Here is a 16,711-nt window from a genome sequence, read left to right as displayed (position 1 = left end):
GTTAGGATGAATGGAAGTATCAGATTTTATCACAGACCTGGGTATTCTGACAAATAAGCCACCAAGTACCTTTTCCACAAAGCAGCCCTAGCATGTATTCCAAATGTAATCCTTTGACGTCATAATATATTACACTTTACTTCAAAGATCACCGAGGACTAAGGCTGTCACCCGTATAACAATACATTGAAAAGTAAAAGCCAGTAACGGCTGAAGTTAAACTAAAGAACATATAGAATGGTGTGAAATGGCAGTTATGTAAGGAAACCTGTTTCTCTAGCATACATATGTAAAGTGCACCCAGAAGCACAAAAAATTTAAATCTGGACCTCCCATCCAGCTTAAAACCAAGGCCATGTCGCTGTTTCAGTCAAGACGGGACACGAGAGAGTCATTCTGAACCGGAGCAGATCTAGGACACACAATGGCACACAACCTCTCAACTACTGAATACAATAAGGTAGTATTAATGAAATTATTTTCATTTTTTATCCTTATTACTGAATGTAGATGTGTGTTTCCATGTGTTCACATTGTTTGTTACAAAAGCAGTATAGGCAAAACAATCTTAAAAAGTAAACATAAAAGTAAAATGTAATGTCACTATGTAGGGTCTACATAATTAATAATGAAGACTACAGTTTACATTTTCTAAGCTATCATTATTCTTATCATTATTATCTCAGTTATCTCCACTGTGTGGCTACAAATTTATTTTATAGAGAAAAAAAAATATTTTGTGAAAGAAATAAAATACTTACATACTTTATCATGACCAGCTTAAAAAAAGTAGTGAGACACAAACAATTCATATCCTGCTCAGAAATCATTCACAATTATTTTCGTATTTTAAAATTTTCAAACTGCTGTGACTTGTTGTTACGTATCAAAGGGATAGTTTCAAAAACTAAAGGAATTAACTTTTAAGTCCAAACTTTTTGAAGAAGGATTTATACAGGACCAGCAGTGAGATATTTAAAAATCAAATGCTTTTTTAATCAATCAATACCTAATCTTTTCATAGAAGTGCAATCACAAAGTATTTTAAACAACTCACAATACAGAACATCTGGTTAACAGTGCACAGTAAATTTATTAATTATGTACCTTTTTAAAAGTACCTTTTACCTTTCACACCATGATACAGGTATCATATGTATTCCAAGAACACTCACTTCTAACTGGAAAAAGTATTCTAAGGGAAAACAATGTTATTAACTTACATATTCCCTTTTTTATCCCAGATGGAATATTTGTTTTGCAGGCAGGTAAAAGAACAACAGAATAAAACAACACACAATACAAGTAATAGGTTTATTCCATGCTGAAAAAAAAAGAAGAAAGAAAACCCATCTGAACTGAAAAAAACCCCACCTGAACAAATACACAATACATTTAACATGACATGGACCAATTACCAAACAAGAAACATACAGTATATGCATAAGATGACAAAAACAATTTAACAGCTTAAGTAATCTTCACAATCTCCAAATAAAATTAAATTTAAATATTGGGTCAGTGAGTGAAACCGCCACATACGTAACCTTATGAAAAAAAAAGTAGTTTAAATAATTCAAAACTTCCACTCTGTTAGCTCTCAGTGTAAATTACAGGGCCTGATGATAAAATGTGAAAATAAACCGTCACACAAAATGTAGCTGCCCCAAAGCAGGCACTTTGAGGTTAACCATGAAGGTTCCTGTTTTAAATTAACTGTACAAGACCTTGCCAACATTATAAAATCACATTTTATTAAATAAATGCAGTTAAAATGAATTTGAAAATTAAATTCAAAGAGCTTGGCTTCCGAAGAACAAACAAGCTCTCAGGGCTACAATATAAAGCACCAGCTGTAAAATTGGAATAAACGTGTCTTTTCACCTTTCCCCTTCTCTCAACGACAGACTTGTATTCTTCTAATTCTCTGTATTCTTTTGTAGGTTTCGTTTCACACCTCTCCTCACCTCTCTCGACCTCGCACCACTTGATTGGCCACTCTGCCTCTCCCCTGCTCCTCTCTCCTGGCTTGTTTTCCCATGCTATATCATCTTTGCTGCCTGCCCCACCTTTCTTACACCCGAAGAAGGCTCCCCAGCTGAATCGCTGTGTTTTCTTCCTCCTCTTTTCAGAAAGGAATAAACCTTTACTTGTTCCTTTGCAGCCTACGCATGCTGACGCAGCAACCCACCTGAACATTTTTTTTATGTTTGTTAATTTTTATAGAACCAGAATGAAAGCAAGAACATTTAGTTAACCTAATCAGTTATTTAAAAAATGAAATTACCTCAGAACACATTTAATATGATCCTTAAACTGAGCTGATTTTGAGCCTTACTCTCCCTTTCAGTGTAAGCTGAACTTTGGAGTAATGATCAGGTCAGGTTGAAGTAGTTTGTCAGACTAACAACGCTTAGACAACACCTAATGCTGTAAAGTCACCTCAAGACATAAGTAAGGCTACATGAGAGGAAGCCATTCAGCCCTCGTTTTGTTGCTAGCAGCTAATGAATTCCAAAACCTCATCCAGACATTTTTGGAAACTGGCGTGTCAGTTTTAATAACTTGGCTCAGCAAGTTCACAAACGTAGTTTGTTTTTATTCACAAAAGAAGGAAGTCAGCTTCTGTTTTCAAAAACACATCCATAAATCCTGCTTAAGATGCTGCAAGTATGACATTTGAGAAAGCTGTCCAAATATGCTTTCAGCGGATAGCACCTGCATTCCTTTCAGTAGCTTGCTTCCTTTTAAGACCAGTATGCCTAATAAAGCTCATAGCTTCGTTTCAAGTAGTCCCAGAAATAGCGCGTTTTTTTCATAGCTCTCAATATTGCATTCTTAATATGCTCTAAAGCTGGTGAGTCATACTGCTCTCATTGCTTTATGGTATGGATTTTACAACTTTCATTCATTTAGCAGGCAAAAATACCTCACAGAGACATCGAATAAATTGCAAGCTTGGTTCATAAAAATGAACGTGTATCGAACAAACAACAAGGGTGCAGGGGTGAAGGGGGTTCAGTGCTTTTTGCAGCAGAGTAAATTTGTTCCCCGTTTCTCAGATTAGATTATGAAAGTGTGCGAATCAAATCAGCATGAAAAAGAGATGTTTTTCTGCATTGGGACAAATTTATCAAGAGAGCAAAAAAAAGTTGTGGAAATTGTTCTGATATTTCAGTGGGATACAGAATTCTCAAATAGAGGTCCTTACAACTGCAAAGTTACAAAACTCCATTATCCAAGACCTCCTGGTCCCGGGAGCCACTAGTACCAATTTTGCTGCTCATGAAATAAATAATAATAGTCACACGGTGTAGAATGAGACTGTTACTGTGATGTCAACACCTCAGGTCTCTCAAGTGCATAAACGACTCTCTGCTGCAAGGTCTAGTCTGATCACATTCACTATGATCCTGAGGAGACTGGATCGCTGTCTGAAGCTAGAAACCTGTTGCAGGATGTGGAGTTTGTGCACACTGGCTATGGGAAGAATACAGTGAAGGTGATGCATGTCAGACGAGAAGGGAGGCAACACTACATTAAAGAGATCAAGGCAGATGTGGAGCTGACTTTAAGGACACGCAAGGACTACCTGGCTGGGGACAACTCGGACATCATTCCCACTGACACCATGAAGAACACTGTCCACGCACTGGCAAAACTGAAAGGGGTAAGTTTCAAAGAATGGCCTTCACCAATAAGGGAAAGTGGGACCACGTTTCTTGTTATATTTCCGGTGGACACACAATGGCGGAAAAAGACTGTGGACTGAAAGAGCCAATAGATAAGTGGCATGGTGGCGCAGTGGTTAGTGCTAGTGGGATCAATTCCATGCTATCTGCATGGAGTTTGTATGTTCTCCCTGTGTTCATGTGGGTTTCCTCCCACAGTCTAGAGACAAACTGTTTGGTTAATTGACTTCTGGGAAAACTGTCCCTGTTGTATCCCATCCAGCGTGTATCCTACCTTGTGCCCGTTGCATGCTGGGATGGGCTCCGGCTCCCCTGCGACCCAGTATTGCCTCAAGTGGTTAGAAAACAGATGGATGTTTACATTACACACCTGTAAGAGCTACACTAGAAGCCTGAGGCACAGCGCACAGCTTGGTGGTGTGCATCAGGGTAACCCTCGTTCACCATGCGCAGGGACAAGGGCTGCGTCAGTGAGCCAAGTCAATCATCATTTGGTGATTTCAAATAAAAAAATAAAGCATTGTTAGGTGATAGGTTTCAGCAAGGACAAAGGATAAGGCAAGAAAAAGAGGTATTGTCACAAATTAAGTCAGGGCCTTAGTTTATTCAGTCAAAAATAATAACCTCAAAAGCACATTCACCTAGAAATAAAAGGAATTTGGCATTTCCTAAATCTTCCTAAGAATGCAATGATTTCAAAGAATGATAAAATCATCATTGGCAATAGTAAATTATTATACTCAGCCTGCTCCTATGCTCTCTACCCACAATGAAGGGATACAGTATATGGAAGTTACATTCCCAACATTTTAAAAAGCGAAGCACTGAACACACCCCAGCAAAACAGAATGTTATGAGGGATAATGAAACAAGAAAACCAAAAACTAGTAAGGAGATGTGTGATTAAAGATGATCAGTGCATCAGAAAACACCCAAAACCTCTGATGTTCCTTGTTCCATATTAAATAGGTCCCTTTCCTTAAAGGCTCAGTGCATTTCTGTGTTCTATTTTGGCAGATCCGGACCATTGAAATATTTGCCATGGATATATGTGACCACTTCTTAACAAACTTCAAGCATGTTACACGAGCCAAGGTTTACATTGAGGAGGCTCCATGGAAACGCCTGGAGAGGGTAAGGATGTGAGTGATGTCTGCTAGCCGGAGCCCTGAATGTTGTTTTCACTTGTGTTAAAATGTTTTCTCTAATAGGACTTTAAATCAGTGCACAGGAAATAAAGAGAAAGGATTCTCTTTGGTCAAAAAAGAGATCATACCTCTGCTAAATCAGGTCTCCCTTGGGCAGTCACTGACAGAAAATTATACTGTCTCGCCTTCTTCCAACAATATGATAAACAAGAGCTGGTTGCTAGGTTCTTTCATCACAAACTCATTTTTTTTGTTCATCACACGTCTCCTGTTTTTACATAATGCAGCCTGCAGCATTCTGCATGGCAGTAATTTTTATTTTTCATTCGATGTACTGTTCTTCCTCACAAGGCACCTAATAAAGATATTTACATGCTGGTTTAAGAGTCTGCTTTGATGTAACAGCATAAAAGAGATGTAACCAAAGCACTGTTTACTCCACAGAATGGCACTGAGCATGTCCATGCCTTCATTTACAACCAGGAATCCATTCACTTCTGTGAAGTTGAACAGAAACAAAATGGTGAGCTGCTGTTAGCAATTTACTGTTTCTGCAAATATCTTTGTTCCTAAAAACTACAAAATTACCACAACACGTTTATTACATTTGTGACTGATGAATGAAATAGATTTTTCTAGACATTTTGAGAAATTGTGTACTGTAACTTGCATGTTACTCATCAGTACTTGTTATGAAACATGCAGGCATACTTACCTTTTTTACAACTTTTACAGTTTTTAACAAAAATGCATTGCAGTAATTATTTTATATGTATATTTAAATGTATAATTTAAATCATAAAACATTTTTTGTTTTATGACAAGAAGGTTCAATATAATTTAAATATCACTTTCATTATAAAGAATGACATAAACTGGTTTAAATTATTTCAAGGCAAGGTACCTGTAGTGTTACTAGAAGTTCTGGTGGGTAGCTGCGTCAGCATGCGTAGGCTGCAAAGGAACAAGTAAAGATTTATTCCATGCTGAAAAGAGAAGAAAGGAAACACAGCGTTTCGGCCGTGGAGCCTTCTTCAGGAGCTACCTGCTCACACCCAAAGAAGGCTTTGCGGCCAAAACGTTGTGTTTTCTTTCTTTTCTTTTCAGCATGGAATAAACCTGTTACTTGTTCCTTTGTAGTGCTACGAGTTATTCTTTATTATACTTCTTAATTAGGTAACTAAACCGTTTACTTATTTGGATTAATCAATGTCTCTTCCCAGACAGATAATAGCAGATAATGATTTAGACAGGCCTGTAAAGCTACCCTTTGGGTCCTGAGGCCTAGTGTGCCTTACACTTCAGTAATCCTGTGCTGCTCTTTGTTCTTCAGAGAGCCCAGTGGTCCATGCAGGTCTGAAAGACATGAAAATCCTGAAGACCACCAAGTCGGGCTTTACAGGTTTTTTGAAGGACAGGTTCACAACACTGCCTGAAACCCAGGACAGGTTCTTCTGCACAGCTGTCTATGCAAAGTGGCGCTACAACAAGTTCAGGAACTTCTCCTTCGACACAGCATGGTGATTTGCATTGACAAAAATGTCCTATACATATGGTGACGTTGCATCCATGAAATTCAACCGGCAATTTTGAGAACAACATTTAGAGCTTCAGAGATAATGTAGATCAACATTATGATTTACGCTATACCATAAACAAAAAACACAAGACAAATACAACACCTTCACAAAGGCTACACAAATATAAAGAGATACTCTATGTCATTTATTAAAAAGGGGCCAGGGCTGGAATCTTCTGAGAAGTAGATTTTATGGCACAACTGGTTCAATTTAGTATCAATTTGTTATGTGAGTGCATGTCCCCTCGGTGTTCGTGTTAATGTGGTAAACAAAGAAGTATTTTATGTACTGGCATGTATTTAAAGCAAATCAGGTGTAAGTTTAAAAAAAGAACTTATATTCAGTGAATACATGTAATCATTTAGTTTGTTTGTTTTTCAGGAAAACTGTGAAAGAGACCATTATTGAAAGGTTTGCAGGCCCCTATGACAAGGGTGAATTCTCACCTTCAGTTCAGAAGACTCTCTATGAAGCCCAGGTTCTCATCCTGCAGAGAGTACCAGAGGTCAGTTGCATACTGAAAGATCACATTGAAACAATACATCTATGTTCTGGTCAGACCATTCATAAGAAAGGAAAGGTTATAAACAAGAGGATCACTTGAAGGCACCCCTGGTGCAAGCTGATGCTAGTTTTGAACATTTTTTCAGTCATTTTTATCTACAAGATTCATGGGAATCACACACTGACCTTGAAAGGGTTTTCCATGTGGAATTGTCCACTGTGGACAGTGAATCATGGATAGTGATATATCAATAGCTCACCCTACCCTCCCATTACAAATTTCAAACATGTTGATGAAGGAAAATGTTCTGTCAGACACTTCTTCATGTGTGTCCAATTAAAAGAAATGAAACCTAACAATTGGCAGGTGGGCCAAGTCTTTTATCTAATCTTGGATGAGAACAAATTGGCAAGACATTAAAATATGCCAAGCATATGTACGTCCATGCACAAAATATAAATTAAATTGAAAATTTAAACAATAAATGTCAACCCACTTCAAATGTATGAGATTGTACTTTTTCATATATGTAAAAGCCTCTAATCCTCTTATCCTGTAATATGTGAATTTAACTGCATAACATATAACACATATACATATATGTGACAGCATGGCAGACTTTGATGCCAGATGAAGTTTTAATTTGTAACAGTGTGTTCACTACCTCTAGAAACTGAATTGGTTGAAAACTGTAAATGATTTTGATGACATGAGGTGAACTGTTAAAATATAGCAAGTTCCTTGTAACCCTGTTACTAATTTTAGATATCTTTGAACAAACAATCATTTTGCTTTTCCAGGTTGAGGAGATTGAGATTGTTATGCCAAACCAACATTATTTCACCATAGACATGACAAAAATGGGACTTGAAAACAAAGATGAAGTGAGTATTGTTTTTCATTAACAAAGTGAAGGAAAAAACGACCCACCATACTCAAGGAGCATTGTTAACTGAATTTGTAGTCTCCAGCAATCTTGTGTTGCCCACATATTAGCAGAAGGGACTTTGTGAATGAAATCAGTGGTATTACCTAGAACACAAACTGCACTGGTGGCCATACTAAGACAAGTCATTTTCATTTGCTATTCATTAAAGCATTGTAATAAGTAAACTTCTTTAATTGATAAGGAAACTTGCTATACGTTTTGTTGAGTTCCTGACTATTATGAAGTATCAGACTTACATGAATTAACATAACCAATCTTGAATTCCAATGAAAACAAAATGACCTAAAAAGATGTGATGTTCCAGTATTGTGCCTCGGGCATTCATTGTTCATTATACCACTCTGGTCTTTATTTTTAGCAAAACAGTATGATGAGCAATCTTTTAACTGGCACAGGGGGTGATACAGAGCAACAGTGACTAATCATATCACTGGCAGGAATGGTGAAGCAAACAGACATCTCTGTTAATCAAAACACTCCCAAGCCCTTGACTACCACAATACAACCTTTCTATTAATGATACGAACTCTTTAGCTATGTCTAAATACCAAAATAAAAAATTGTGTTAAGTTCTTAAAGCAAAGCAGACATGGAGAATGGACTGAAACGTCATTTTAACAAATTCAGCCTTGATATAAAAAATCTTACCAGTTTTTGAAACTTGCTAAGAAAAACAATTCAACTGATTATGAGCCAATGTCTGACTAGGTCTAATGTAATTCACTTCAATTTCAGAGACAATAAGGTATTGCCCAGGTCCCCTGTGGATGCAAAACTAATTATGACAGTCTCTGACTGAATTTATACGTTCTGTCCACAAGGTGGAGCTGATGTACAGGCATTTTAATACAAGGGAGTGCAAAGAGCAAAAACATGACTTGTGATATTAATTCAGGGGCCCTTTCAAAACAAACGGCAAGTTCACCAAGGAATAAAGCAGAGTTTAGTCAGAGAAACGCTTGAAGGACTGTACCCTTGAGCACAGATTCATCTGTAAATGGGTATTGCAAAAGTCATTAACAAGATTTTGTTCTAAATTAACTCACCTAGGTAAATAAGTGGTTATTATTATCATGAAAGAAGGTCATTTGACCCCTATAGCTTGTTGGTTGTGAACAGCTAATCGATCTGATGAAAGAAACCAGGGAATCAGTTTTAACGTGCCTGGGTATCATGTTCCAGACTCTCCCAACCCTTTGTGTAATATACAGTAAGGGCCCACATTACTCAGTTGTAAATGCACTTTGCCATAGTTAACACTTGTTTCCTCTTCTGCATGTTTCACTTTTGATTCTGACATATTTGTAAATACTTCTGAGAATTTCAAATCAGGCCTGGACGTAAATCTTCCATGTAACAGGAATAAAGCCATTTGGTTTGTATTTATTTGTTTCAGTTTTGTTACCGTTTTAAAGGAAAACAGCAATTGTCCAGACAATGAGTAGTACCTCTATCTTCTTCAAGAGCTCTGCCTGAAAGGTTTTAAGTCATTTAAGACATTAGTATTTCTTTTACCTTTAACACTTTTGCTTCTTCCATGCTGATGCTATTTAATTTAGAACATTGTCTTTTCTGAGGTACAGAGGTGTCGGTTTTTTCCTTAGTAAACAACTGACTGAAATATTCATTAAATACATTAGCCATTTCCTTGTCAATTCACATTTCCCATTATCTCAGACACCTTACTTGATGTTTGACTGTATTGTAAAAATTAAGATTGTTTACTTAAGCCTGCATTTCAATATGACCTTTTCTCTCTCTTGACCTAATAATCTTTATCAGTTAAGGTAAAAAAAAAAGTTATGTTATAACTGAACAAGATTTGCACAATAAGAAAACTAAAAGAGGGATGCAGAAACAGCCATATAATCCATTGCAACAGTGCAATCACCCCGTTTCATTTGTGATTCAATTTATGATGGAGAGCATCAGTCTTAAGTAGACTTTGTTTATTGAACAATCTAAAACAACACACAACCAAACCAAATAAAAAGAAGTCTAATAAAATGACATTCCACACATTTTCATAACTGCTCCTTTGTTTCCAGAATGAAAAGGAGTGATTTTCTAAAGCTTATCTGCACAGTTCTTCTAAGTGATACATTTCCATATGGGGCTCTCTGAACAGAGGAAAAGTTGACCGGTGTTTGAGGTTTTGGCACTTGTTAAAGTACCACTAAGTTTACAGCTCAAGCCCTGGCTCCTCTGCTGACTCACTGTGCAAAACACTAAATCCCTAAACCACCTTGTTCTTAGGTGGTCAGTTACTTAGTTTGGGTTCATAATTCCAATTTCCCAGTGGTGGACAGCTAACGTGGTTGCTGGAGCTTTACAAACAAGAAGGTGCTTTGTTTTAACCACACAAACAGCATGAGCTGTCAACATTAACTGTGTTTACTGTCTCTTCAGGTACTGCTGCCACTTGACAACCCATCAGGGAATATTACAGGCACGGTGCGGAGAAAACAGTGGTCTCGACTTTGAAGAGCAGAAGAGGAGACTTTATACAGCGGGGGGAAAAGGTGGCACCTACAAACCTTTTTGCACACTTACCACGACGGCATCTTAACCAGAAAAGGCTTGTTTGGTTTAATTCATCCCACGTGAAAAACATAACAATAGCAACAGGCTTGTTTACGGCTTGGAATAAAATGTTTATTGGAGGTTAACGCACTGTGTGCTTTACCAGTTACAGCTGATTAACTGTGCTGCCAATAAAGCTGAATTAATTACGTTTTGTGGACACGGTTCACTGTGCTAATTTATTACAAGATTATCATAGCAGCCACACAGAGCCTTCACCTACCCCAAACCAAAATTTGGGGGCCATCAGGTGAAAAGGGTTGTCTTTGGTTCCCTGGACCAGTATATTTTTAAAAAGTCTACAAATCTAGGCTCAAATTTTTTTTTCAGAAAAATGTGCAGAATTTATCGTGCCACCAATGACAAAGGACACCGCTTTTTACATAGTTTTTAAGCCATGTAACAAATGTAAAGTCAACCACACAATACAAACAAGAACAACTTTTCACTGTTACAATATACAAACTTAAGAAACACAATGGTATTTGGATTTATTTACAAAGAAAAAAAATCTTTTTCGGTTTTGAAAATAAGTTTAGAATAGTTTAACAACCTAGTTTTTATTCCTTGTACAGGTTAAAGTTTTAAAAAAATGAAACATGAATAACAAGTCTTGATTACCAGACCAATACAAATAAATAAGTCAAGAAATTGCTGAAAAGAACGTCTCAGTTTAAGTGCTGAAGAGAAGCAGCCAAGTGCCTTTGTACTGGCTCTTTGCCACAGAGAGTTCATACATTTTAGTATTAAGCTTTTAAAATTATGCTAGTATCACCCTATTTTTCACACAATATAAAGATCTTACTTTTAGAAGTCAAATTCAGTGCAAAACAGAACATACTGAATATTTCATTAATAGTACAAACGGTTAGATTAGCTGGCTTCAGCTCACTGCAGTGTTGGTAACTTTTTACTTGACTAGAATTTCTGTGGAACCACCTGAACAATGTCAAGCTGCATATGCAGTACTAGATTTTTCATTTTATACCCACCGTAGTTGGCATTACCAATTGTTCATCAACATGGCTTCCAGCTACATCACACAAGGGGAATGAGGACCTGTGAACATATCTCCAATGCAACCACCTGTCCAAACCTTTCTGCTGTTCGACACACTGCAACCACCACCGGCTCCTTGTAGGAGATGTGTCTTATCTGGAAGTGGGACGTGTCTCTCACTGATGTCAGTGGGAACTCACAGGTGGCCACCCCAGGTGCTAGTTTTTGTTGTGCAGAAACTCTGGCTGTCTCCAGACCCCACCCAATACCAACAGTGTGCTGCCACCTAGGCAATCCCTGTAAAGCTGACTAAAAGACACAGCCAAAACGCAATCCAGCAAAGGCTGGGCTTCAGGGCTCAACCGCGGCTACAAGTCAGTGCCTTCACTAGATGAGTCAGTTGGTAGCGTGATCACATTGCTTAGCTATAACTTCTGTGGGGAACATTGGGGCCATATCAAAATCCCACATACAAAGCACATCATCTCAAAGGTTTAGCTCAGAGGATTCAGGCCTGTATGCACTACAAAAAAGGTTATCCTTTTACAGGGAAAAAATGCTGATTTGTACAAATAGAAAAAATATAATACAGTATTTTCTGAAGTAGTCATGTGGAGAAATCCACAGAAATTTTAGATGAAATCATTGCACACACAGGTTATGCCATAGATACAAACTCCCTGTGAAGAGTTTAAAATAGCAGCACAATACAGTATAGGAGTAGGTTCTTGAGTCAAAGCATCCACTGTTTGCACAACAATTGATAAGATACAAATTTGAGTATTTTACAAGTTTTAGTCACCAGAAAAGTGCAAAAAAAAATCAATTTACTTCTAATTCTGTTTAAAACTAGCCCAGGACAATATGGTTCTTAAAGAAAGGTTTGCAGATTCACAATGTAATTAAACAATCAAGGTTCGTAATACAACTGAAACAATCTTTCTCTCTCAGATAGAATGCATCAGCTCATTTAATTTTACTGACCAGATGTAAAATTAAACAACTTTCCTTTGAAACTTTCTAAGAAACCATGTTCAGGAACAGTGAATAGAAAGATCATATCTGTACACGTCCTGTAAGCTTCCAGTGCCTTCAGAAAATGGCAGTGAAAAAGATCGCTGTACCTGCTGCCTGGACCATGAAAGGTTCTGTAAATGCTTTTTAAGCAACTGTTTTAGTTTGTTTTCTTTATAGTGACAGTGGTCTGAAGGTTTAATGTCTGGACAGTTAGGTTGCAAAATACATTATGTTGTGCACTGCCAAGCACATGGTAAGGGGTGCATCTGTAGGGCCAAAGTACTGCATTAGGAGGCAGTCCACATTGTATGTAGTTCCCAATATGATTTTTAATACAGTTTATTTTTATTAGGCTGTTGTGCATGACATCAGTGGTCTATCCTATGGACAGTATGGAGATTAACATATGGACTATAGAGAACTACCATGAAAACAAAACAAAAAACTTGTCACTTGGGGCAACATGTTGCTATGACATCTGAAGATATTTAAATCCAACTTCTACACAAGATGTGGGATCAGATATTTTCATCCTTCCAATGCTAATCTAATGTTGTCCATGATTAGTTCCATTGATGTTGAAAATGACTTAATTCAGGTTTTGACTGGCTAATGCAAAGCCAGCAGACAGTGGAAGTGGGGAAAAGGTAGCCCCACTTTCAATACAGAGGGTACACCTCTGTGGCTGAAGGTTGCTAGTGCAATGCTGCACTAGTTTGTCAAGCAACGCAGAAAAGCAATGTGGACAGTTCTCGTGGGAAAGTACAAGCCAGTGCCGTGCAAAACCGCACTACAGCGTCGGTCCAGACCTTAACACTGCAAAAGTCTGAGCGCTGGGATAAGCAAAGCAGTACAAGCTAGAGGGCACCTTGGCTGCTAATTCAGTTTCTGTACTGAACAAAGAAAATAAGCAACTGACTCACACATCTATCGAAACACTTAAAAAAAATCCCTCTATCTGTGCTTGAAGAACACAGTTTCAAGATTCTTTAGTCTTTGAAGCCACGCTTAGGCCTAATAATAGAGCAATGCCTGATGTTTGTCAGAATAAGCACCATTTAAATACCTGCAGATTTCAACCAGGGAGAGCTCAGCCTTGTTTTTTTCCTGTGTTCAAAGACAAAGTCCCTACAGCCTGAGGTACATTATAGTCATTCATGTGAGGAGCAATCCTGTAGCTCAGGCAAAATACAGAATACCCCTTTAGGCCATTAAAGCACCACTAGTAATAAAAAGTAGCAGAAACGTTTACAATTTTAGCTAAAAGCCAGAATTAATGCTTTTTAACTCTGAAAGTTTTATAAGCACTACTTTCTTCTCAATGGTTAAAAACCATAGCATTTGTAAAAATAAAACTCCAGATATGACAAATTCTTCCAACAAATATTAGGTATAATGCTGCCCATGTTATATACAGTTATAACTTGCAAAGGAAGTAGGTGCACAAGTATGTTTTTGTTTGCTTTGTATTTTTAATTTGATAAATTTTGATTTTTTTATATTTTTTTCTTTTCTAAAATATAAAAAGTCCTCAGATGTCAAGTAAAAAGGTTTTGTATTCAGCATTCTCCTTTATACACTTGACTATACAGTGGCTTGCACTCCATTTCATCTCCTGAAACAGTATTAGATGGTATGTACAATGGTAGTGTGACAAACATAGTCCCAAAATTAACGATCGTAATTTTATGTATTTTCTCAAGCAGGACAGTCTTTCAAACTGGAGCGTTAGTCCAACACTATTCAGAACATTCCTTGACTAAGAACATTCAGTTTTATGTAGTCCATTGCTTCAGGCTGTTGAACAACTGCTTGAAATTGAGTTTTTATTAATATGTTTGCCTTTGAATATAAATGATTTGACAGATCAGAACTGATTATTTTTCTATGAATGTGACCCCCCCCCACACACACACACACAAATGAAATTAATACATTGTTGTATTTCAATGAAATCACATGGTATTTTAGAAATCACATTTGTATGTAACAATGTAACCGATTCACATTAATACCTTTTAAAGAAAACAGACCCCTCCCCACCACCACCAACCGGAAATCTTTCCAGAAGAAGTTAAGAGGCAAGCTAAATACAGGATTTTGATCCACTTTGGTCAAAACAAAAACAAATTTTGCAAGGACTGTCCCCTTTCACGGTAGTCCCAAAATTCAGAGCCAGCTGGTGTAGAGAAAGAACAGCGGCAAGGCAGATTCTCCAGCAGAAGCTTTCCTCTACAGTCCTTTGAATAAAATCTGGAAACCGCAGCAGGTCAAAGCCATTGACCTGCAAAATCACAGGCCCGCAAGTCTTGTGAATGGCTAGAAAGCACACAAAATGCTTTTCTTTGAACTTCAAGTAAAATTGCATAAGACACACATCCACTAACAGATGAGCCTTGCTTCTTTCTTCCTCATTTGAGATTTGGGATTACCTTGTCAACTCCTTCAATGATTGTCTTCCTCACTGGAGACCTGTGTTGCGACAGACAGCGCCGTGCCCCAGGCCCTGTGTTGCCATGCTACGATGTGCTGTTCTTCATGTGCTGCGTTTGAAGAGGCTTTACATGATACTCATAAATTTTAAGCGCGGGCCCCAGCTTTATCGAAAGCCCGGTCAAGACATCGTTCCGAGTCATTAGCAGCAGGGATTTGCCATCAATTTCCTGGAAGAAAAAACAAAAACAAAACCGATCTCTCTCTAAAAAACGATGTTGATGAAAAGGTTGAAGCAGCAGTGCGGGAAAAGCTCAGAGTGCATCGAACATCATTTGATAATGATGGCGTCCATGACATTGTGGTGACAGAAGAGAATGGGTGTACAAGGTAACTACAGTTTGTTGAAAAAAATCAGACTTTCCCCTTCATCGGTGAAGATCTTTGGATAGTTCCGTATATACTTCACCTGTTGGCTTTTGGCTCATAATAACTCCAACCCAGGAAATTTATTTGTTCATTTAAATAGGACTAATCAACAGAGGCTAGCGTGTCAGTTAATTGGTCAGGATCAAGAGGTTCCTAAGCTAAATTCTGAAATAACCAACAAGGCCTGGGTTTTCAATTTCCTTTATGTAAATTAAAAGTAAAAGGGCAAAAGTACAATAAATGGGTGAAAATCATCAGCGGTTCTTTGGATTAACAAGTCATGGTGATCTGGAAAAAAGTGCACAACTGCACAAAGAGGCATCTAGTTCGGCCTGTGGTCTCAGCCCTTTTCAAGTCTTTCCCTCTGCCACATTGAAATGTGATCACATTTTTTATTTTTGATTTTATGGGTGGATAGCCTACAACACCGAAAAGCAGAGATTTATTTCACCTTCTTAATCATAACCCACATTTCCATATGACACATTCTAATTATTTTTATTATTGCCATTTGTTCTTGCAGCGAAAGCAATTTGCATTAAGGTACACTACTGGACAATAACACTGGTAATGGTAACAGATTTCATTAAGTCAACAAAGAATTAGTGGTAAGCCAAGCATGGTTTGGTGGGCAGAAAATAAAATAAAAAGACTATCGAGCAGAATGCAGATATGAATGATTGAGTACTCTGCTGCTGAAAATGTAACACTCAAGTGCGAACTCAAAGTCTCCGTTTCCCCATCTCCTATACACTTTTACAGTAAGAGTGAACAGAATATAAAGAAGGGAACAAGATCTACAACATAAAAATTGTCCATATGCATCTCAAAAACTCTAATTTGAATGAATGATATAATGAATGACCATGGACATGCACATTTTTAATTGCTTTTCAAAGTATGTTACATATTTAAGATCTACAGTGTATTTAAAGCAATTTACACTTTGAACTGAACAAAGTGCATTTTTACCTACAAGGCCCCACTTCACTATTAACTTGCCTTTTAAGTTCCTTTCAAACCTTTTGTTACTTTTTCTTTTTGTTTTCTATACTAACTAAATCATTCAGGTACAAAAAATCTAATCTTGGCATGTACAATAAATACATGAGCCCACGTAAATTACATTAATATATTTCTGTGTCTTTAGACATGTGTAATCGGTTTCAATCTTCACAGTACAATGAATGTAATTTTTAGTGAACAAAGTAGCATAAATGCTTTTAGTAATGTCTATTTTTTCAAATGTGCTATTGTTCCATTAACGTCTGGAAATGCAGAAACTCTGACCTGCAGATGAATGCTGGCAATGAGTGACTTTTGTTTTTATTTATAGTTTATGCATCTGCTACCTGCGTGCAACACTCTAGTCTTCA

General features: G+C 37.4%; 2 protein-coding genes across 2 annotated transcripts in view; one reads left to right on the top strand and one right to left on the bottom strand.

Moving 5' to 3' along the window:
• The first annotated feature begins 203 nt into the window (after window positions 1-203).
• On the top strand, window positions 204-10,617 carry uox (urate oxidase). Its single transcript, XM_015355736.2, has 8 exons — window positions 204-460; window positions 3,458-3,670; window positions 4,710-4,826; window positions 5,285-5,363; window positions 6,174-6,360; window positions 6,802-6,925; window positions 7,726-7,809; window positions 10,284-10,617. The coding sequence occupies exons 1-8, from the start codon at window positions 425-427 to the stop codon at window positions 10,356-10,358; spliced, it is 915 nt and encodes a 304-aa protein (XP_015211222.1). The 5' UTR covers window positions 204-424; the 3' UTR covers window positions 10,359-10,617.
• samd13 (sterile alpha motif domain containing 13) overlaps window positions 9,807-16,711 on the bottom strand; it is a 31,724-nt gene continuing 24,819 nt past the window's right edge. Inside the window, exon 5 of the mRNA XM_006634977.3 lies at window positions 9,807-15,136. Within this exon, the coding sequence (XP_006635040.2) occupies window positions 14,993-15,136 (144 nt within the window). The 3' untranslated portion in view covers window positions 9,807-14,992. The remainder of the gene's footprint in view (window positions 15,137-16,711) is intronic.

The sequence above is a fragment of the Lepisosteus oculatus genome, chromosome 9 (assembly GCF_040954835.1).
Source record: "Lepisosteus oculatus isolate fLepOcu1 chromosome 9, fLepOcu1.hap2, whole genome shotgun sequence".
NCBI classification, from domain to species: domain Eukaryota; kingdom Metazoa; phylum Chordata; class Actinopteri; order Semionotiformes; family Lepisosteidae; genus Lepisosteus; species Lepisosteus oculatus.
This window is presented reverse-complemented; position numbering and strand designations above follow the sequence as displayed.